The 23,493-nt window shown below is 30.7% G+C and overlaps 2 protein-coding genes across 4 annotated transcripts; both read right to left on the reverse strand.

Moving 5' to 3' along the window:
- Window positions 1–443: 443 nt before the first annotated feature.
- LOC109792142 (E3 ubiquitin-protein ligase PUB23) lies at window positions 444–1,995 on the reverse strand. The gene has a single exon (XM_083065903.1). It carries the CDS (start codon window positions 1,806–1,808, stop codon window positions 561–563), a length of 1,248 nt encoding a protein of 415 aa, XP_082922029.1. The 5' UTR covers window positions 1,809–1,995; the 3' UTR covers window positions 444–560.
- Window positions 1,996–7,824: 5,829 nt separating this feature from the next.
- On the reverse strand, window positions 7,825–12,925 carry LOC109792143 (BEL1-like homeodomain protein 1). 3 transcript variants are annotated; one of them, XM_020351522.3, is made up of 6 exons: window positions 12,758–12,925; window positions 12,573–12,618; window positions 11,437–12,263; window positions 10,027–10,400; window positions 9,834–9,894; window positions 7,825–9,085 (listed from the first exon to the last, which is right to left on the reverse strand). In XM_020351522.3, exons 1-6 carry the CDS (start codon window positions 12,758–12,760, stop codon window positions 8,249–8,251), a joined length of 2,148 nt encoding a protein of 715 aa, XP_020207111.1. In that variant the 5' UTR covers window positions 12,761–12,925; the 3' UTR covers window positions 7,825–8,248. The 3 variants fall into 3 exon arrangements, with proteins under 3 accessions (XP_020207111.1, XP_020207112.1, XP_029125906.1); XM_020351523.3 differs by lacking the exon at window positions 12,573–12,618; XM_029270073.2 differs by having other exon boundaries at window positions 12,501–12,925.
- Window positions 12,926–23,493: the final 10,568 nt, after the last annotated feature.

Below are 23,493 nucleotides of genomic sequence, written 5' to 3' on the forward strand. Positions count from 1 at the left end.
TTTTTATTAGAATCCAGCGCCTAATAACCTAACAAATTTACACTTTTTTTTTGTTGTGAAAGGAACAAATTTACACCTAGAACCACTAGAAAATAAACAAGTTAATTAAATTAAGCACGTGTAATAAAATTCCAGTCCAGTAGATTCAACACTAAAGTAATTTTTTGATCAGCATCGAAAAAAGTCTTAGCAGCATCATCAAGAAAGTAGCTTTTTCGCTTTTGGCTTTGAAACAATTAATGCGGTGAAGTTGATCTTAGCCATCATTTTATTTTTTGTCATAGTTGACGGCTGCTGATCAACCGCCCCAAAGATACACTCAATCAACTCCGTCTTTCAAGACAAAAAGTGCTGTCCTTGTTACATCAAGCCAACTAGCTATATACAATTACAGAAAAAATTATCCTTTATTAAATTTGAGTTGGGTTAATTAAGATCTAATATTAATTAATTCATCGTACCCAAGAAAGAAGTTTAATTCTTTTTCCAAATTATACACTTGATTTGATACAAGCTTTAGACTATGATGGCACAAAAATGAAGTTTCTGTTAATCAATGATCACCTTTGGAACCTGGTTAACAAGTATACTTGAATACAAGGAGAATTATTCCATGTTTTGGAGTGTAACCTAAGTACCCCTCTTGCCTTATCTTTCAAATAGGAAGCACAATCTGCTTGCAACACCATGCAAAGCTTTGACACAGCACCAACCCTTAACATCTCTTGCACAACCTCATTTGACGCTGAGAATTTTGAAATCAAGGAAAATATATGAAGAGCTCGATCATCAACCGTTGGAGAAACCCTGAGGATCCTTTTGGAAACCACAGCAATGCTTGCAGCGTGCTGCACAAACTGTTCTCTCCCATCAGCACAAGAACACAGATGTGCCAGAAGGATGAATATGAGTTCTGTCACATTCTTTTCTGGTTTTTCAAGTGCAAGCTCAATGAGTTCCACCACTGCACCTGATTCCACTATCTTCGTTCGGTTTCTCCCCAAAGGACACGTTTCTATGAGCACATGCAATGCGGATTTAATAGCATGCTGAGAGAGTTCTCTATTTTTCATCACACTTACAACCACTTTGAAGAATTCAAGCTTTAAGTTCCCTAAAGGGGTTGAGTCTTTTGCTTCAATAACCAATTTCATCACAGGCATTGCTTCGTTTGTTACCTTGACGTTGTTCTTGGTTTGAAGTTGCAAAACCCAAGTCAAGGAGTCGAGAAAGTCGAGGTTTTCACCAACCAAGCGCTTCATTTTGTTGTTGTCAACCATGTTGGAAGTGTTCCAAAGCAAAAGAAGAATTCTGAGAGGCTCTTTGAGATAACAACACGACGTGGCTTTACCTTGCTTGAAGCTCTTTGTGATCACGTGCACCATAGCTTCCGGTACTCCCGCTGAAGCCATGCACCTTCTGTTCCTCTCGTTCTCGTTTGCAAGAACGTGCAATTTCTCCAATGCCTTATGAAGGTGTTCCGGAACTTCGAGATCCTTCACGAGCTTCTCAACGTGGAAATTACTGAGAGGAGATTTTGGAGTTGGAATTTGGTCAACCCCGTTTGCTTCGTTGGCTGAACACCAAGCTTGGATTAGCCTCCGAAGAGTGTGGTTTGGGGTTAAGAACTCTGAGTTTCTTGGCAATGGTTGTTTTGTAATGGGACACGTGCAATCTTTAGCCTTTAGCAACCACTGTTCGATGCTTTCTCTTTCGTATGTTATGCCCGTAACGGTTGTCACGGGGTCCTTCATGATCTGAAGCGAAATGGGACAAGCGAAAAACTGAGGAATTTCAATTTCTGTCATGTTGTATCAGATGCATACACACAGCATAAGCTATATATATGGTGTATCTGTTTTTTTCTTATATGGTGGTGTTTCAAAAGAGAAAAAGACAACTAAAGGGTTTGCTTTTGTTTTTGGTAAGAGAAATCGGCTCTATAGATATCGATCAAGTTAGGAAAGATTATCAATATAATATAAATGTTTTAGTATGTGTTGGCGTCTTGGCGATAAAGCAGAAGACAAATTTTTTTTTGATGATTATGTTGTAAAGTTATTATATTTATACATGCTTGATAAGTTTATTCTAAATACTTGAAAATTTTCATCGGTGAGTTGGATGGTCAAACCTAGCAGCAATCGTTTGAAATACAAACTTGTGGTATTTGAATTTTTGACGAATGAACTTTCTGGATCTTCTTCTCAGGGAATTATTAGGTGGCCACCATTTTTTGTGTAATTTTATTTTCAACCACGTTTCTTTTTAATGACTGAATCCTAAATGTTGCCCATTAGAGTTAATTATATCAGTTCCAGTCATACCAACAATTTTATAATTATATATTACTTTATATACATAATCAAATTATTAACTTTATTATATGAATTAAAATTTTAAATATTTTATATATAAAAAAATTGCTAAAATTATAGTCACTTAAAGACATGTTTCTTTTCCATGAATATTTTTAAGGATAGAAAGTTAGATAAAAAATAAAATAAACTTTTTATAGGTTAAAATAATTAATACATAAGTCAATTTGTAAAAGTTCTCTCTTATATTTTTTTAAAAAAATCTAATTTTCAATTTATAAAAAACTTTATTTCAATTTTTGTTTTTAATTTTTTTCCCCTAAAAAATACTTGCTACATAGAAATCAACTTGGTGGCCACTTGTTCACGTCGGAGGCTGATATATACTGCAGCTTTGATGAGTTGAGTGATGTTCATAATTTTCGAAGGACAGAAGAGATCTAGAGAGAAAGAGAAAGACAAAAGACAAAGACAACGACAAACTAAGTTTCAAACTTTGTGATGCTCACGTAGGAGTGTATACAATGAACAACCTTTTAATTTATGAAATTTTTTACTTCATTCTATATATATATTTATTTCATCTGGACCCAACTTCCAGAGTGAGCTGGAAGGCCGGCTTGCAACTAACACTAGTGCGCTGAATTTTCAAAGATGCAAAGGATACTTGGTTTTGAATTCAACCTTAATTACGTTAGCACGACTCTTTATCTTCAAAACTATATCATTTAATTCTTTCTTTATTTCATCTTTAATACATGATTTTAATATAAATTATCATCTGATAGACAAGTCATTGTTAAATATAAAATATTGTAATTATAAATTATAATTATTTTTAAATTTTATCTTAATTTTAATATATGTATTGGAATCAATGACTCATTATTTTTTTCTTTTATATTTTACATTATTTTAACATAGAATAATGTCTATTTAGCCCTTCACCAATGTTTGTAGGAAGAAAAAAAATTATATTCTTTAACAATCTCATATGAAAAATGACCAAACATATTGATTAATATATTAATTATTCTAAGTTAACAATGAATAGTCTCAAGTTCAAATATGTAACGTTGTTAAATATTGAAGTGAAACTTCTATTATCCATAAAAATCTTATCCGATTTAAAGATGATTATTTCATCTGAAGGTTGTGATCTAAAAAAATTTACAAATAAAAAATAAGATGAAATCAGAAATATTTATTATATATAATTAAAAGCTATAATAAATTATAAATAAATAAATAATATATTTTAATATAAATTATATTTTAAAAAATTATAAATGAAAATTTTAAAATTAATTTATATTTTAAATTTATGATAAATAATTTATACTGCGACATGAGGTTATTTTAATTATTAATAATTTATTTTAAAATATTTAAAAATTAATGTGTATATAAAATAATAAATTAAATTAAATTAAAAGTTAAATAATTTAAAAGTCTCATTAAAAGAATACCTAAAATTTTTTGATTAAAAAGAAACCTCTAAAAAAAATTTCACATTAAATAACGATTGTGTTTAATATATAAGTGAATAGAAAGAGCTTTTTATGGATATATGCAAGTATAACCCGAAAACAAATTCTAAATTTACAGTTCCAATATTCAATGATCGATCTTGCCCAACGCCCAAAATAAAGTTCCGAAAGCCCATCAAGAATAATGTTGGACTATACTCTTACATCGATTGATGGGCCATGACAGCCACCTAGTCCAGCAGTTACGAACTTACACCCACCCAACTATACACGATGATGGATGCATCTGTATGAACTGTTCCATTCTTTGTCATATTTTATTTGAGCCCATTTTTGCTCATTCATTTCCATTATGATGTAATCGATTGTAGAAAAAAAAAGGCTTTATATTATAAAATGCATATATCACTCGACAGTCATAATATCTATATACATATTTCTCTGTTGTATATTATACGTAAAAATAACTAATTTTATATATATTAAAAGTTATTAAATTTTTAATTTTTATAAGATTTTAATTTTTTTTATTATAAATGTCAAAATAAATTGTATATATAAAAGGTGATGTAAAAAGGAGAGATATTTCACAGAAAATATTATTATTATTATTATTATATATATATATTCATATAAATTTATAAAGAAGAATTTGTTTATTTTATGAATAAGTCTATCTAAACCTACTTTGTTCAATAACTCATGTTCTATATTAATGATTTAACCGTTAAATTAAAATTTTATAAAATATAAATCAAGTCTGCAGTTTTTTTTTTAAATTTAAAAATTATTTAATATTTCGTTTCATTAATTCAAATCAATATATAAAATCTTTTTATGATTATCTATCAATTTGAATTAATGAAACGAAATATCAAATAATGTTCAAATTTTTTAAAAATTTGCAGACTTGATGTATTAAAAACTTTAAATTTAACGATTAAATTGTTGAAGTTTGATATAGAACATAAGTTATTGAACGAAATTAGTAAACTTACTCTTAGAGTAATTGAATCCTCTCTCTCTCTCTCTCTCTCTCTCTATATATATATATATATATATATATATATATATATATATATATATATATATATATATATATATATATTCTTATAATAAAAAAAACGTATTTGTCGAATCTTCATAATTACAATGATGTAGCGACTGATTTAGCATATAAAAAATAAATTTGCAATTGCATGCACTTTTAGTTTGGTAAGTTATAACAATCAATAATCCAACGAAACAATATTCAGCATTTGATAGTTAAGAGCGACTATCAACTATCAAAGTATCTCCCCTCTTATGGATTGCCTAGGTTGAATTTGTTTGTCCACTTTCAATGAATCAGAAAAAAAAAACAGTATTTTGATAGTGATACGCTTTCTTAATTAAAGAACAAAATTATTAAACAATTTGTATTAATAACTTTTGATTCAATACCATAATTTAAACATAAAAGACCATAACTACTAAATCTAAATGGACAGTTAAAAAGCAGGAAATATATAGCAGAATAAAAAATTCTATTTTGTGCTCAAAATATATTATAGTAATAATAAGAAGAAGAAAAATTATATACGTAGATATCAATTATTGAAACATCAAACATTTCTTCATTCGTGTAAAGAGTTTATATATTTTTATATTGATTAGTTTTAATATAAAAATAATTTATACATTTAAAGATAATAAAAAACTATCCTAGAGTTAATTTACTAGCTAGTAATAAATGAAAATGATGATATAAAGAAATAAAAAATGTTTTTATTTTATTTTATAAATAATGCATATAATAAAGATATGATTAAGCACTTCAAAATTTTAAACACCTTATCATCACTTCGGAATTTTTTCCCCCACTTATCCTATTACATCATATATTAATTAGTTTTTTCGGACACCCGTACAAAAATGACTAAGAAATAGTGAGAAAAGAGCAGAAATATGTTGATATAAATATTTTTAATGGTTTGTTTAAGGAGAAATGTGTTAGATGAGAAATTTACAGACATGAGACTTATAGCTATAATTTTTTTTATATATAAAAACAAGCAAAAAAAACTTTAAAAAATGAGATTATTTTATTCGAATATGGTAGGATGACAATTATTTTATTCAAATATGGTGCATTTATTTGAATAGTCACATATTTTAATGAATGATTTGATTTTATTGAAATAGTTACATATTTTATTTGAATAAATTGTGTTTTATTCGAATAGATTGGTATGTTTATTTAAGATATTATTGTTTTATTTGTATAGTTGGATATTTTATTCGAATGATTTCATTTTATTAATTTATTATTCAAATACACTTTGTTCTTAAGCATTAATTAAAAAGGACTATATATATGTTTATTAATTAAAAAGGACTATATATATGTACATTAGTCTATTAATTTAAAAATATCAAATAATTAATTATGTCTTAGAAAAGATATAATAAATATATAAAAAATTAATTCAAATTCAAATTCATTATATCGTTAAGGTCAGAAAAACTCGCAAAGAATTTGTACTCATTTCTGCTAAGTTATTGTTATACCAAAAATAATAAAAATAACAAGAATCTTAAAAATTAAATTATACATTAAGTAAATAGTATAATTTTAATGTTATATATTATATAACTATTATAGTAATTTATTTATAATTTGTATTTTTAAATATATGCACAGTAGGTAAAATTATAATTTTTAATTACTTATAATTTCTTTTCTTTCTTCCATTCAAACCAAACAATTTTATGATATTATTTTTTTCTATTATTTATTTATTTTTCTCTTTTTTATTTCTCTCCTCTCTATTTCTCACATTTTTTTTCCTCACTATAAAACACAAAAAGTTAGAAGAGAAAGTGTACCAAGTTAAAAGTACATTATGCAGCTGGGGTATGAGCTAATCACAACAAAGAAGGGTTGTTATACAGTGGGACCTGCATGGAGCCCGCTTCGTTCTTGTGTGAGCATCAGAGCCAGCCTTTTTACTTTTCTTCCCAGACCCTAGTATACACTACTAAGGCATGTTATATATCATATGAAAAAGCAAGGGGTGCCCACTGCCCAAAAGAAATTAAGCATAGAGTTTTTTTAAATACAAATTTAAAAATATTTTTGATAATTTTTCTACAATTTTATTGTATCTTTAATAGAAGAACTCTTATAAATTTAACCCAAACAGACTCATAGTTATATGGACTATAGAGTTTAACGAGAGCTATAAGAGGTTTGGACTTTAGACTAAGCTACGTAGTAGTGGCGGATCTTACAAAAGAAATTGAAATTTGCCATTGAGTTCACTTTCTGGCTTTTCAATATTGTATAGAAAATATATGTGAACAAAAGTAGTAGGGCTTTTCAATTGTAGCCTTAAACTCCTCCCAATTCATTAGCATTAAGAAAGAAAGCAGATGAATATAGAAAACAGGATAATCATACGTTACTACGTATATATTGTACCATTATTTGCCGCCAAGGATAGTTTTATATATAAAATTCATTATCAGACGCTAAACTCTAATGGAGAGGAGTTTAGAAAGGAAAAGAAGCCAAACATCTTATCAGCTTTCCTTTGTCCTTCTTATTATAAGAAGAAAACATTTGATCTAGCAAAATCGGTTAAAGGGAAGGGACCGGATTAATTAACACATAAAATTGGAGCTTTACTTTTGCATGCATGCAATATATATAGTGCTATCACTGCTATGTGAATGCTTAGGTAAGTAATGAACTGGAAAAGAAAGAGAGAGAAATATGAAATTAAACGTGTCTAGCATGAAGAAGTAAAATAAAAATAAAAAATTGTAAAAATAATACTTCTTGTACTGAAATCTATAATTCACTCAATTATCTTACTCTATAACTGTATGAATGAAAGCGTCCAAATATTACGCACTTCCATATATTCCCTCTCATGCATGTCTTCCACGATTTTCCACTTTCACCCACTAGTTATATCAAAGGCAAATGCAAATGCAAATGCACATGAAACAAAAATTACATGGAGGAATAATTAATTTAGCAAAACAATGCTTATTCTTCTATACCCAAATAACTCTCAAGATCGAAATCATTCAAATCCTAGTACGTAACTGGCTACATCCAACACCATATACAATATATATACCCTCCCCAACATTATAAATCCTATAATTATTAAGCTAACTTAAATTTCTGCAAGTATAATCCTATACTACTATCCAATCTTTACATGCAGGAATTTCAGTATACCAGAATAATGACGGTACAATTCATGACTAGTGACTTTGTATGTGAAAACAACATATATATATACCTCTCGATTTCTTTTCTTGGGTAGCTAGCCAAGTCTTCTGCCAAGTTAATTAGCGTGTTTAGAGAAACACTCATAACTCTAAGATCATTTTTCTCATAAACTATCGAATATTTTTGCTAGCTAGCTAGATAGACATCAGTTCTTAGGCCACGAAATCTGGCAATAACTGAGCAACAAACCTCTTTCTGTTTTGAATGTCAATGCTCTCATAAGTGGTACCAGAGTGAGAAGAAGGTGGTGGAGTAGTGTTGATAGCACAAAACTCATTTCCATTCGTTCCCATCTCAAGCCTCCTTCCCAAAGGAATATTATTCTGCGAGAGAAATCCATGTTGAGTTCCTGAGATAGAGAGGTTCTCATCGTGTGGAAGTCCTAGTGTGAGTGAAACACCATTTCCATGTAACCTTGAAGCTAGTTGCTCAGTAGTGACATTGAATCTGCTTCCAATGTCGTCCATGGTGAAGGCTCCAAAACCACCACCATTGTTTGCATTGCCATTCATCAAAGGGTATCCATCTTTGTTGTGCCTTTCAATGCCGAACCTTGTGTTGGATTCTCTAGTATTTGCATGATCTCCATGCTTCATTTCCATGTCCACCGAAAGAATACTACTTGGAGAGTTTTGCAATATTTCTGAACTTCTTGGTTTGTTTGGACTTCTTTGCATGTCAGAACATCCTGCAAGATGGAAACCAGAGTGGGATTGAAGGGATCCTCCCACGGAAGAGTTTGTTGAGAACTCGGTTGGAGAAGTGTTTTGGTTGTTGAAGCTTTCTTGCTTTGATTGGAGATGATCGAGTTTAATGGCACTAGATTCTGGTGCAACATTTGCGTTTGAACCCATCTCTTTGTTCGATTCTTTTGATCTGGTGTTTTCTGAACCATTTGTTTGTTCATGATCCTTTATTTCTTCCAAGTACATTTCTTCAACCATTGGCTTCCACAGCCGAACTCGGGCATTAATGAACCAGTTTGAGACCTGCATTAAGCTTGAGAATATCAGAAACATATCACATTGCCACGAGCGCTGATTTTAGTTCATGTTACCGAACCACTTAATGGATGAACCAAGGAGAAGAAGGAGAAAGGAAAATGTTTCTTGAATACAAAATTGGGACAATAATATATTGTTCCTTTGATTTTTATGATGATTTTTTGAAATATTTATATACCAGAGAGATAAAATAAAAAAAAGGGAGAAATAATAATAATCGTGTATCGTATCATATATACAGTTTTAATTTTTGTCTATGTTCAAATAATGAAACTCGGGAGAAAGTACGGATTTTTTGTTTTGGTACGTTGTGGTAGGAAAAATCAAAGACCATAGGTGAATTTTGGTAAAAAGAAGAAAGAGATTATAAGGTAAAAAAAGGTATAAAGAAAAAGTGAAAAATGTAATAAGAGAAAAAAAAAAGATAAAGAGAAATGAGATCTATATATGTTTGTAATTATTCCCTTCTCGTCTTCTTCCCATTGGACTATGAGGTATATGAAATTCTTGGTTTAATCATACACAAAAAATGTCTGCATTCTTGTCTTAGTTTATTTATATTTCTTAAAGTAAATGTTTGGCCAGCTTCCTCAAAAACTTTTGAAGAAAAATAAATTATTTCTAAAAAAAAAATTGCATACAAAACATGAATTAAATATGTATTTGTCTTTTCTCAAAATTTAATTTGCATCTTCCTTAATGGTAGATATGTATGTGGTTTGATGAAACATACCTGGCTCCTAGCAAGTCCAGTTTGTTTAGCAAGCATAACTTTATCCGAGTCCTTTGGATAGCTGCATGCCACAATTAGAAACACTAGTAAGTTGATAGCAAGTATATACATATACATTAATTCCACCTAAATTAAAGTAATTAAATGAAACAAAAATTTTAAGGTTAATTGACCCTAGAAGTTTGCTACATACGGGTGAAGGAAATGCTCAAAAAGCCAAGCACGAAGAATGGAAACAGCTCGTTCAGGCAAGCCTCTCTGTGGCCTCCATGCATTGGGCTGAATCATTCCAAGCTGTTGCAGTGCCCTTTGTTGGCGAAGATGGTGATCAACAAACCTAAGCCTCGACCCTTCCACTTTAACTCCTAAGCAATCATCTTCACCCAATGTCTTACTCGTTGCTTTTATTTGTGCAGAGATTGCATCTTTAAGGCATCGGAATTGCTTCGAGATAGTCTTTAGGGCAAGAGCAGTGTAACACTTTGCCGCCCCATAACCCGCTGCCTGCTCAAATGATGATACTACAATTTGCATTTGGTGGTGATACTGCCTGTACCTTTGTTCCACCTGCAATTAAAAAAATTTAATTACAATCGAATATCATCTTTTTTTTTATTAACATGTTGATATAGAATATTCATGTCAATGAATTTTAAGTATTTATTTCATAATTGATCTCTTTTAATGAATTTCCTATATAACAACATTTTTTTATCAACAAAACTTTAAATTCGAAAGTTTGTTTAAAGAAATTAAGTATAATATGACTCATAAATTGTTTACAAATGAATATATAAATAAAAATAAATGTGATTTGTGTCTAATTATATAAAGGGCAAAATTTATGTATATTAATAGAAGTCTGGTTAGTGTTATTTTTAAATTAGAATTGGAATTCAACTTTAATAATATATATTCATATTTAATATAAATCTGCGTATTATTGAATTCCAATTATGATAGAAAAACATTATCAACATTAGTAGAATTCCAATTGTGATAGAAAACAGTACTAACATTACTAAGTATTGTGCCTTACTTTTATCCTTGAATAAAACATGCATGTTACTTTGAGATGAATCATGAAATGACAGAAACCAATAAGTAGTAAGAAAATTGGACCCTTATTAGTAGATTTTGTTTATAATTTAATTTACTCTCTCCAACTTCCTCAATCTGAAACAGCAAAGGATCACTGACATGGTTCCGATTGTCATGGATAAATGCTGAAACTGACCCACCAAAATTATTCTCTGACAGTACTCACCAGCCCAAATTATTTTTCCTTCGAATATACTTTCCTCTGCACATAATTTTTCAGGACACAAGTAAGAACTGAAAACGAGAGACAGCATCACTGTCAATTTCACAAACCCTCTGCTACTGTCACATTCTTGATTCTTGCTCCTCTCAAAAAGCTGAATCGTACGTACATAATTTTCCAATTACTACTCAATCACCAACAACAACACACACTGAATAACTGACAAAACCACACCAAACTTAACCGATTACTTAATTATAGTACCTACTTCCACAAGATCAAACATATGTATATATGCAATATTGCATGACAAATAAAAAATTCACTAACAATAATTACCTCATCGAGCATGGTGACAAGCTTGGACTTCTTCATCTGAAGTTCTTGCCTCTGAGCAGTGCTGAGTTCAACCACTTGTTTTCCTGCACTGTTTTCTCCTCCACCACTTGAACCGTCACCACCACCTGCCCCAGAATTTGTAGATTCTCTATTCGCTTTCTTCTCTGCGAATTTTTCCTCTTTGTAGATTCCCTTTCCCACGTTAACAACTTCTTCCAGAAGCTCCTGCGCGGATTTCAAATACTTCGACCCCAAAATAACTCCGGTCGACGCCGACGCCGACGCCGGAGAGTTTCCAATTCCGCCGACGAGGCCGTGGCCGGTGACGTCAATCTCGCCGGAAACCGTTCTATACGCCGTTTGCTGTGACGAGAGGCTGAGCGACAACCCCTGCTGACTCGGCCGCCGGAATCCGCCGCCGCCGGAGCTGCTCGAAGGCGTCGCCGGTTGATCAGCCACCGAGCCCCACAGGTTATACTGAACGCGAGGGGCGGCGGAGAAGCCGTGGAAGGCGGCGATATTTTCCCCGAACAGCGACGGTCGCGTGTGGTCCTCTGAGCTGGCGGATCCGAGGATGTTGGTGACGCCGTGAATCACGTGGTGCTGCTGTTGCTGACTAGGCGACACTGGCGGCGCGTGGGGGAGACTCGCGTGTCCGAGCGCGTTGGGATTGACGAGGAGCGTTGGGTGGTGCGGCGCGTCGGGGTAGGGCACGTAACTCGGGTTCATAAGGTAAAGCGTTTGCAAGCCATCCGCAGAAGGTTGAATTTCAGAAGCGCTTCCATGAAAGTACGTCGCCATGTTTCGTTCTTCTTCTCTCAGTGACACTACGGAACAAAATTACACAAACAACAACTTTCTATTATTAGGATCTCTCCCTACATATATATATATATATATATATATATATATATAGTATATTATCTTCATTATGCATGTAGCATATTGCTTTGTTTTATTGGGGTTAAATTAGATATAATTCCTTGCTTGTTCGTCACAGATCCTGAAATTCAACAACCTAGCTCGGAAGCTGTGTTAGTGAATCCTAGTAAGTGAGCAAGTACCTTAAAATTGGGAAAGCAATCTGGACATGTAATTAAGAATTTAACATGGATGAGGTGAAAGGGAAGTTGTACCCGGAATATGATTGTTTAAGGAAAAGTGATGATTGATGGAAGCTAGCTAGAATTGAAGAAAAGTGATGGATGATGAAATGATGGGAAATTGAAATTAATTAAAAAACAATATAAAAATGGAAATAGAACCCGTGCGAGAGGATCATTGAGATGAGTAGAAATGAAGGAGGTGGGTGTGTCCGTACCATTTAATTTTCTGAATTAATAAATGGAGGAAGAGAAGGAAGGTAGAAAGGTGTTGTCTATATAGACAAAGTGTCCATCATCGCGTTTTGCTTTCAGAGGGATTGGGTTGGGAGAGTTTCATGAGTATTTTCATCTGCAACTATGTCTTCTCCGAACCAAAATTCTGTATAAATTTATAATATTTTAAATACACATCACTCATCACTGCTCAGATTGTGGTCCAAAGTATTTTGAGCAATAATGTTCATTAATTCTGCTTAAAATTAATATTCCTCTAATTTCTTTTATTTATCACCAATAATTGACAGTTCAAAAGTAATTTTCTCGTTGTGTTGTACACGCTCAGATCTAGCGTTTGCGCTATATATATGCGTCGTCTTATCCTCCACACTTTTTTTTTTCTTCAGTTTTTCTCTTTTTTTATTTTCGGTGTGTTTGGTAGGCATAAAAATTATATATACTATTAAGCCTCATAAAATTAGAAAATCCCATAGACGACGTATATTTTGTTTGATTAAAATAATCCAAAGGCCCCATCACCTCCGATTTCCAAACACGCACTTAAACCAATTAAAAAGAAATTTAATTAAGTTGTCACAATTACGTAGGCATTGTTAAAACTCTATTAGCAGATCGAGGACATAATTATAAACCAGAAGAGAAAGAGATTTAAACAAATAAATAAAGTGGGGGGTAGGAGATGAATGACTTCAAAAAGGAAGATAAGGCCAGGGTTACTGTTGAATCTTAATGAAAATTTGGCCTTGGTTATATCTGTTCGAACTTCACAATGACTATAGTTGTCAATTGGATTAACTATAAACTGAAAATTTTAAGTCTAGTCGAATCATTTTCAGGATGTGGGTTAAATAAGACAGTTCATGATCGATTCCATCATCTTTTAAAATATTAAAATTTTATACTATAAAGTAACAAAATATATATAATACATAATAATAGAATAAAGTGTATCAATTATAAAAAGAAACCTGTATTAGGAATAAAAAACAAAATTTGATGTATGTAGAAAATTATCCTTACAATAGACTTCAACAAAATATGTAATTAAAATTTTTATTTGTGAACTTGAATTTTCACACCCTAATTTTTTTTATTAGAAAAAAATTATAAAGATGTCAATAAAATTCAAATACAAGTTTTTATATGTCATAATCTAAATCTATGCATTGAGCAAATCAAATCAGTCTATCCAACTTGACCCATTTCCATTTGACCTAATTTAACTCATCTTCATTATTGGTCTTTTCTCGTCGCTGGTTTTTTCAATTAAAATTTGAGGTTTTCTCCAAATTTTATGTAATTGAAAACATTGTAAGATTAATTTTCATTGCCTTGATAACCAACGTTAACACTTAATTGTAGAATTTATTATGCGACTTAATTAAGTAAAATTTTGATTTTAATCGATGAACATTAATGAAAATATATAAAATACTAACGTAGGAGTATCTAAATTTCCCTTAATTATCAGAATCGTTCATAACTAACACTAATGCACTATGCAATAATGATTTCTAATTTATATGAGATAAGTAGTAATTGATTTTTCTCTTTCTCATTCGAAGTATATCTATGACTCATTAATGAAAGTTAAGATTCGAAGTTATACAACTAAGAAGATGATGTTATATATAGAAAGCACTAAGGCACGAAACATGTGTCACACATGTATGTGAAAAATAAAAATCTAAAAAACATATGAACTACAAAATCGTCCCCACAAAATGCACAAGAAGGGTGACGCCCACCAATGAATTCTTATCTTTGCTTGGAAAGGTAAAATAAAAAGTAGGTTTGAATTAATTGCGTTGTCGGTTCCTTAAATATCCAGCTACTAGTTAATTTTTGTGGATTAGAACATGTGTAGAGCTATTTTGCTTCCCAACAATAGCTGAACCGTGAAATGGGACGAACGCATGGACCGGTTCGCTCAGACCTAAAATTTTATGCTTATTAATATTTTCTTTTAGCTTTCTCATTTTATTTATTTTATTTCTATTTAAGTTTTCACAAAAGAAAAAAAAAAGAACTTATTCGATAAAATAAGTTTAGTAAATTTTACACCGCTAATTTATTGCTTCATTTTAACCCGTTTGGCCCCATGGGTTAAGTTAAATTAACCTAATTTTTTAGGTCAAATTTATTTATTTAAGTTTAACCTTGCGGGTCACCTAGTTAATCCATTGGATCGAATCATATAAATCAATTTACATCGGTACAAATTACTATCTCCCTTATATTGTTTAATGGGTTTTCGTTTCGTTTCACTAATAATTTAAGAGTTTTATATTGGTATAAAATTATTTTGTTCATAATTCATTTAAAATTAATGTTGTATATACTTCTATAATAATATATAAAAATAAAAACATTTGATTATTTTATTATTACTATTTAATTTTTACTAGATTCAAAGCATCCAATTTAGTATACCAAGAAAATAGCAAAAAATTATATATATATATATATATATATATATATATATATATATATATATATATATATATATATATATATATATATATATATATTCAATTATTTGAATTTTACATTCGTAGGAATTTAAAAGTAGATTTAACCGGCCTCATCCCAATAAACACTTTTTCTTAATGAAAAAGGAAAATCATATTTGATTACTAATATGATTGTATTTTATTTATGGAAAATATATTTTACACAGATGTTGAGATGGCAAAAAATAAATGCACCTATAGTAATATGTATTGATATTTTTCTACTTGATTTTAAAAAAGGTAGGAGTGGGGATAGTTGTATCTATATTGTGGGTATCCATTAAATAAAATTACTTAAATACCATGATTATCTTGAATTTTTTTTTAATTTTTAATATTATAACAAATTAACATTATAATGCAACTTCAAAATTAATGTTAATTATTTATTTTTAATATTTTAATAGAATTAATATTAAATACAGGTTTAAGTTCATTTTATTTTTTTTTTAAAATACAAATATTCATAAACATCTAATATTTATAAAACTCGTAGATATAAATTTAACCGATTCACACATAGGTATGAAGTAAATACACTACAACAAAATAGACTTTTAGTGACGTTTAATATGACTTTTAGTGATAATAAAAATTGCTACAAATTTTTTAACTAGAATAGTAATATGGTACTAACACATAATAGTAAATTATAGGTCTAACTCAACCCTATAAAATAAACTTGTAAGGTGAGAGTTAACATCCATTTATATACTTTTTAATTATCTTATTTCTAGTCGATGAGAAACTTAAGTTTTTTATAATAAATAATTATCGCTAATAGTAAATTTTAGTGTAATACAAATACATTTTTAGTGGTCATTATATATTATTCATTAATATTTCTATTAAATAATAAAATAAAAGCAATTGATTTATTACCGTTAAATAATTGTCGCTAATAATAAATTTTGTTGTAGTGATACAAGAAGAATTTTTATCCAATGAAATGGAGATGGGAAGGGGTATCCTACTATTCACCCCACGGACCCATTGTCATCCCTACACATCTATACATGAATAAAATACATACACATATTTTAATTAAATATAACATTAAAGTAAAGATTTCATACTAAATTTTACTAACTTACGCTATAAATAAAAAAAAATATTAAATATGATTAATTTCACCTTAATTTTTTTAGCTAATTTATAAAATTAAATTTACAAACACTAATTCAAATAAACTCATTTGTTAAAGTTGCGCATTAAATTAAGGTGAATGACAAAGTTAAATAAATCAATAATTAGGATAGAGTGTGTGGATCAATCACTATCTCAACATTTTAATTTAATAAATGTTTTTAATTTAAGATTTAAATATATATATATATAATATAATTTTATTAAACATTTGAAATAAAAAATTATTGTCCATATTTATGTAGAATTACCTCTCATAAAAAAAAAAAAAAAAAAACAATGACATCGTATAGAAAAAATCAGTTTTATACAAGCAAGCAGGATAATAAATAATTGTGAATGACGGAATGCTATAGTCATGGACGTGTATGCCACTTGTTTTGGATGAATGTTTGTATTTTTTTCTAAACCGTCTATTTCACAATGGATTACGAGGTTTAATCATTTAAAAAGATAAAACACTATTCGAGTTTATGTCGGGGGCTCAAATAGGTCGACAGGTGGGATTTCGTTTTAATTACATCTATCAACTTGGTTAACATCACTTTTAGTCACAAATATCTTATCAACAACATAATTAAAGAAGGAATCAATATAGTTACTCTAAAATAAAGTTGATTAGAGGAAACGAGAGACACATACACGATGTCTACCCTCACATAATTTAATATTACAAGTTTCAATTTGGATGCCCATGATGGGCACAAGCTACCTTTGTCATTTTTCAATTTTATAATATTATTTACGTATCACTCTCTCAGACACTAATTTTGCACCACCCGACCAGCACAGTTAAACATTATGATTTTTATTTCAACAAAGATATTTATGTATTTCTATAATGTTTCTATTTTTTATATTTTCTTTTTAAATTATATTACATTTCTTATCCTTTTTTATTTTTTAAATACACACTTAATTAATATAAAAATAACAAATTAAAGTTTGTATTAATAGCAAACCTTGTAAAATATTTTTAATTAGTTACTTTTAATAATATTTTAATTACAAAAATTATTAGTTGACACTAATTCCATAAGTATCATAACTAATACTAAAGTAAGAAAACAACAATAGTGAACCTAAAGCTATCAAATGGATTAGTCTTGTCCTTCATATAAAGTATAGGAAATAGTCTAATTTGGTCTTTTTTAACTTTTACATGAGTTTTTTTTTTGTTTTCTCGAGTCTATTGACGAGTTTGGTTGAGCCAAATTAGACCAAATTATTTATTTATAATAATTTTATATGTAATTTAAAAAAATAAAAAATAAACAAGACCAAATAGATTTGATACCTTTCAACTTAATTTGTATGGGTCTGAGTTTGCTTGATTAATCCCTCGGGTTGGAAAAAAAATTAAACTTTTTAGTGCCTGAAAATAAAGAGTTTAATTTGATTTAACATAATGTAGGAATAAATTAATCCGTTAGACCAAATTTAGTTTTGACACCTCTATTATATATTTGTTTAGAAGATATTGTTAATAATGATTAATATCGATACTAACTTTAATTTCTTGATAAAAGAAATCATTTTACTTTTGAATTAATGTCATTTTTTTAATACACACTAGATGTATAATCCTGCCTGATATTTGTAACTATGGTTACTCAAGTTGCTTCCTAAATCGTTTATTATGTTTAGGGTTTAGACATTTTTTTTTCTTCACTTTTTCTGGTTCAATTGTATCTTTACTCTACCCTAATTTCCATGTATAAGAATTTCTATGCTTCCACTCAGACTTTGATAATGCCAATAACTATATTGAATTGAATCAATAATTGAATAAAACAACTCATGATGATACATTTATATCTAAATTAATTGTTGGTAAGAAAAAATTTAATGTAAGATATATATATATAGCTCTATATTTTGATATTTTAATAGAATTAATTATCTATATATTATTAGCGTAAATTTTTTTTATATTAATAATTAATTATATTTTTTAATTATCATATTATTATTAAAAATAAATGTATTTAAAATAATATGATATAATTAAAAAATATAATTAATTATCAGTATAAAAAAAATTTATACTAATAATATATAAGTAATTAAGGCATTTAAATATACATACACTTAAGAATAATAGTCCCATATAAATGAGTGCTCATTCAACCCAAGTATAGTGACTTTTGCATGGTGGCCTAAACAATGATTGTGTTATAGGTCCACAAAAAGTGTCTCGATCCTCACCAGCCAATTAAATTGAAAAACATCTGGAGGCTCGCAAAAGTTAATTCATCTATGATCTATCTCATCTCATCGCTTGCATTTGCACGTCTATGACTATTACTATTTCCCCACCCATCACACTCATACTTACCATACCGCTGTCAAATGTCCATATTAACGAATCTCCATTTTGACCTCTAGCTAGTACTATCTAATACTCCATTTTTATTTTTTTTACCTCATCTCCTTAATAAGTGATGTTGGTTTTAGTAGTTTTTCTTTTATATATATATAATCACATTTATCTTTTATCGAAAACAAATTTGTTTGGCTTGGATACCAAAACTATCCCATCAAATACTCACAACTATATATTTAAGATTCAACTAATTAAACTGAAATTTCTTTCTACCTATGAATTTCTCACGCAAAGAATCACCGGGATGAGAAATAATTAAATGGCATTTGCTCCTCCGACAGTACCTCAAAATGAGCAGTTGTGGCACTGGACCACAAGTAGTTCTTGGCTTGGCACATTCATTAGCCACAAATTGTGGGCCTATATATGTGGGTGCGTCAATGTCACTCGCCATAATGACAATACTAAGAGCCTCCAAACACGCAAGTATGTATATTGTTCTCTGGTTCTCCCCCAAAATACCCCCACCAACAGAATTAAAGCCTTGGTGGGTGTGATCACCCTCCAAATCAAATACAACTAGTACTTCTAAAGCATATACTTTTATCCCATTGCTTTGCCCTCTATTTAATTAAGCCCCATGAATGACCATACATATCCTAATAGTGGTTGGGGACTTGCTATATATATAAATAAGCCATATTCCTACTCATAATGATGAGTTTTATCAAACATTTTACTATCTGTTCAATATATTTAATGATTTACAAACATTTATTATAAAAATTCAGTAATTAATAAATATTTGATAATTAAAAAATTATATTATATAGAAGTACTGGGGTTAGCTTGAAGGTGGGAGAGTTGAATAAATGTAACATGATTTAAAAAGGATGTTTATTATTGTTATTGTAATCTTTTATATATACCCTCTCAAGCCTTAGGACGAATATTGCTCACAACTGATTAGGAAAAATCGGACACATACCTGTTGGACCAAATCGATTAACTATTGGATTTCTATTTTAGAGTTTCTCTACTAAAAATTAATAGTTTGTTCGGATGAAAAATTTTAAAAATTTAAAGAATTTGAAAATATTAGAATTTGAATTATTTTATTTTAATTTTTATCAATTCTTTAAATGTCTTATTTGAACAAGTTAATTCATATTTTTAGTTTGGATATCGACAATTTAATTTTTACTATAAATAAAATTGAGTATAAAATATTTTTTTATAAAATCGTCATTTAAACAAAGTATTTTATACTAAAATATTTAATTTTTTAAAAAAAATTGAATTATTCCATTAAAATTTTCATCCAAACACATATATAAAAACATTTTTTCATAAACGTTCTTAAAAGGTCTTACAAACTTATATATATGCCCATATTCTATTACAAAGTCAAAGCATGCTAAAGTTAAACCCCCAACAACGACGAGGAGGATCACAATAGAAGATTTGTCCAACAAAATAGATTGACGGTGGGAGAAATTGAACATGTATTGTGATGATCAATCCCTGTTGTGATCACCAATTCACCATTATAACCCTATAGTTTACGATATCACCACCACACTAAGCTTGTCTTGAAATGATTGTGTATTATTGAAGCACCTGCAGGAGAATCAATTGAGTTTTGTCCATTCCTATACCAAATGGGGTTGCTCATACCGAGTAACGCGGCTGCGGTCGTAGGCACCGGGCCACATTCCACCTTCATTATTGACCTCCAAAATGTTCATATAACACTCTACACACCCAATAATGCACAGAAAATATAAATTCTACTCCTACAACATTTTTTCACAGCTACTTCGCTTTTGTAATTAAGGGGGAGATTAGAAGATAGCAATGAGAAATGTGACGTACGTGATCTGATAAAAGCAGATAAAAAAAATGAATTATAAAATGTGTTCCAAAGAATAAGATGACTCTAGAGAAAATTTCTCCTTTGCATGGTATCCTAGAGTCTTCTTCAAATGGAACACGCATAATTGTGAAGAAAAAGTTCGTGAAAGAAAGAATAAAAGAACCTACTTAACTAGTCCTGGAATTGACCTCACTTTAGCCAAGTGCATGTGACAGGTAAAGGTGTCCTACTGTCCATGCTAGTTATACATTTACCAGATACTATATATATATATATATATATATATATATATATATATATATATTATTATGAAAATTATTTTCAACAAATCTAAACAAATAAAGAAAAAAGAGAAGTGTATAAATGTAATAGAGAGAAACGAAAAATTAATAAATTATAAAAGTAGAAAGTCTAGATAAAATGATTGGTGTAACCGGGAAAAAAATATGTAGAGAAAATAGATTATAAAAACACTGTAAAAATTTGTTACAAATAAAATATATATTATAATTCATATTTTTCTCTGATGACTGTATTGAAGTTGTACATATAGCTTTTTCAATTAATCAATTAAAGCATCAAATGCGTAAAAAGTGGGAGAAAAAAAGGTACAGGAATATCTGTAAGTTAAATTTGTACCTTTTGAAGGAAGTCACATAAATGTACTATATATGGTTCCTGAGCAGTGAAATCAGATGACCGAATCAGAATTCGTTCGACGCCATGCTTTCTTCAAAGTCAAATTGTCTTTTCAGTAATTAAGTATAAAGTTTGAAAGCCATATCATATATAATTTATTAATTAATGTCCTTGATGTTGAAATATGATATGGGTGATGGTAACTGATCGGAGTAGCATTCTTTTGCTTTCAAGATTCAACGATTAAAACCCATTTTGCAGGAGGTGTACATTTTTTTTTTTGTAACAGCAAAATTAATATATAACAGGTACAAGGGGTACCTGAACCCATAAACAAAGTATAGAGTTTTCCAGGATTATAGAGAAATACTTAGTACATTTCTATCTCCTCATAATCAGAACCTGCTACCCTATCCACACCCGTTGAAACAAATACATGGCCCAGGATTGCTACTCCATTGAGAGAAAGAATAGGCAAAGGATGGTTTGAGGGTGGATAGCCACCTCCAACAAAAAATAAGAATGTCTCTAACTATACTACCTTGCTCAAATGTTCCGCCGTCAAAGATACACTTATTCCTGTACCTCCATAAGGTCCACATTGTAGCTAGCCACACAGTATGCCAAGTTTCTGCCTCTGACTCGTTTTGAATTGGTGCTGGGAGGAAAGAAAAGTGGTCGAAGATCTGCCTAGGAAGAGGTGCAGGACAATTTAACCAGGAGAGGCACTGTTTCCAAACTCTATCAACCATCGGACATGTACAAAAGATGTGTGTAGTGGTTTCAATATCTACCTTGCAAAAGATACATATAGATTCATGCTCGCCAAGTAATATATTCCTGCGTGCCAAATTATCCACAGTTGGGAGTCCTCGATTCAGAAGCCTCCAAGCAAAGAAGAGAACTTTAGGAGGGGCAGGGATAGACCATATTAACTTGAAGATATCGTGATCTTCAATAGTGACTGACTCAGCTAATATGATCTGATAAGCCGACTTAACAGAAAACATCCCTGAGGACTCTGCCACCCAACTCCAAGAGTCGCATTGGGAGGAATTGAAGATGCGACTATTAATTAGGCGCAAAAGTTGTTGTTCTAAAGGAATTTCCCACTCAAATCTATTTCTCCTCCACCTGAGGTGCCACACCCATTCTCCGTTCACAAATGCCCCAATCTCTGCAATAGAAGCAAGTTGCTGATCAGAGCTAATGAACAATCTAGGGAATGCAACTGCAAGATTAGTAGGCCCCACCCACTTATCTAGCCAAAATCTAACTTTAGACCCCACTCCAACTCTCCACTCAATCAACTTATCAAACCAATTATCCTCCTCAACTCCACCACACACCATTAAAAGATCCCTCCACCATATAGAATCCTTCTGAGAGGAGGCTTGAGCACACAGATTGTGCCCACCTCTGTACCTTGATTGTAGAACCTGAGCCCACATAGAGCTGGATTGGTGGAAGAGATTCCATCTCCACTTAGCCAGTAGCGATCTATTGAAGAGTATGATATTTTTTACTCCCAATCCCCTTTTTTCCTTTGGTAGGGTCACCTTATCCCAACTAATCCAACAAACCTTCTTCTGATCCCCGACTCCACCCCACAAAAAGCGCCTTTGTAGGGAAACTATCTCCTTAGACACCCGATTTGGGATTTTGAAGAAAGATAAATAATAAAGAGGGAGGGAAGTTAGCACAGAATTCACCAGACACACTCTACCAGCCATAGAGAGAACTTTATGCTTCCACATCGCAAGTTTCTTCTGAACTTTTGAGATAATTGGCCTCCAGGTGACCACATTCCTAGGATTTGCCCCGATGGGGAGGCCTAAATATGGAAACGGTAGAGATAGAAGTGCACAATTTAACAAATGTGCAAAATCCTCCACTAGGGCCTGATCCACACAAATGGAACCAAATTTACTCTTGAAAAAGTTGACCTTTAACCCTGAGACCACCTCAAAGCATCTGATTAGACTTTTTATCAGAAATACATTTTGCAAAGAAGCTTCTCCAAAGAACATTGTATCATCTGCATATTGAACCAAACTAACTTCAACTTGATTGTGCCCGACCTTCACACTATTAAATCTCTTATGCTTCACTGCTTCCCTCATCAATCCTGACAACCCCTCTGCTACAATCGTGAAGAGAAAGGGGGCTAAGGGATCACCTTGTCTTAGCCCCCTTCTCATTGGGAATTCGTCA

Source organism: Cajanus cajan, chromosome 10 (genome assembly GCF_000230855.2).
Source record: "Cajanus cajan strain Asha chromosome 10, NIPB_CcT2T_4, whole genome shotgun sequence".
In the NCBI taxonomy this organism is placed as follows: domain Eukaryota; kingdom Viridiplantae; phylum Streptophyta; class Magnoliopsida; order Fabales; family Fabaceae; genus Cajanus; species Cajanus cajan.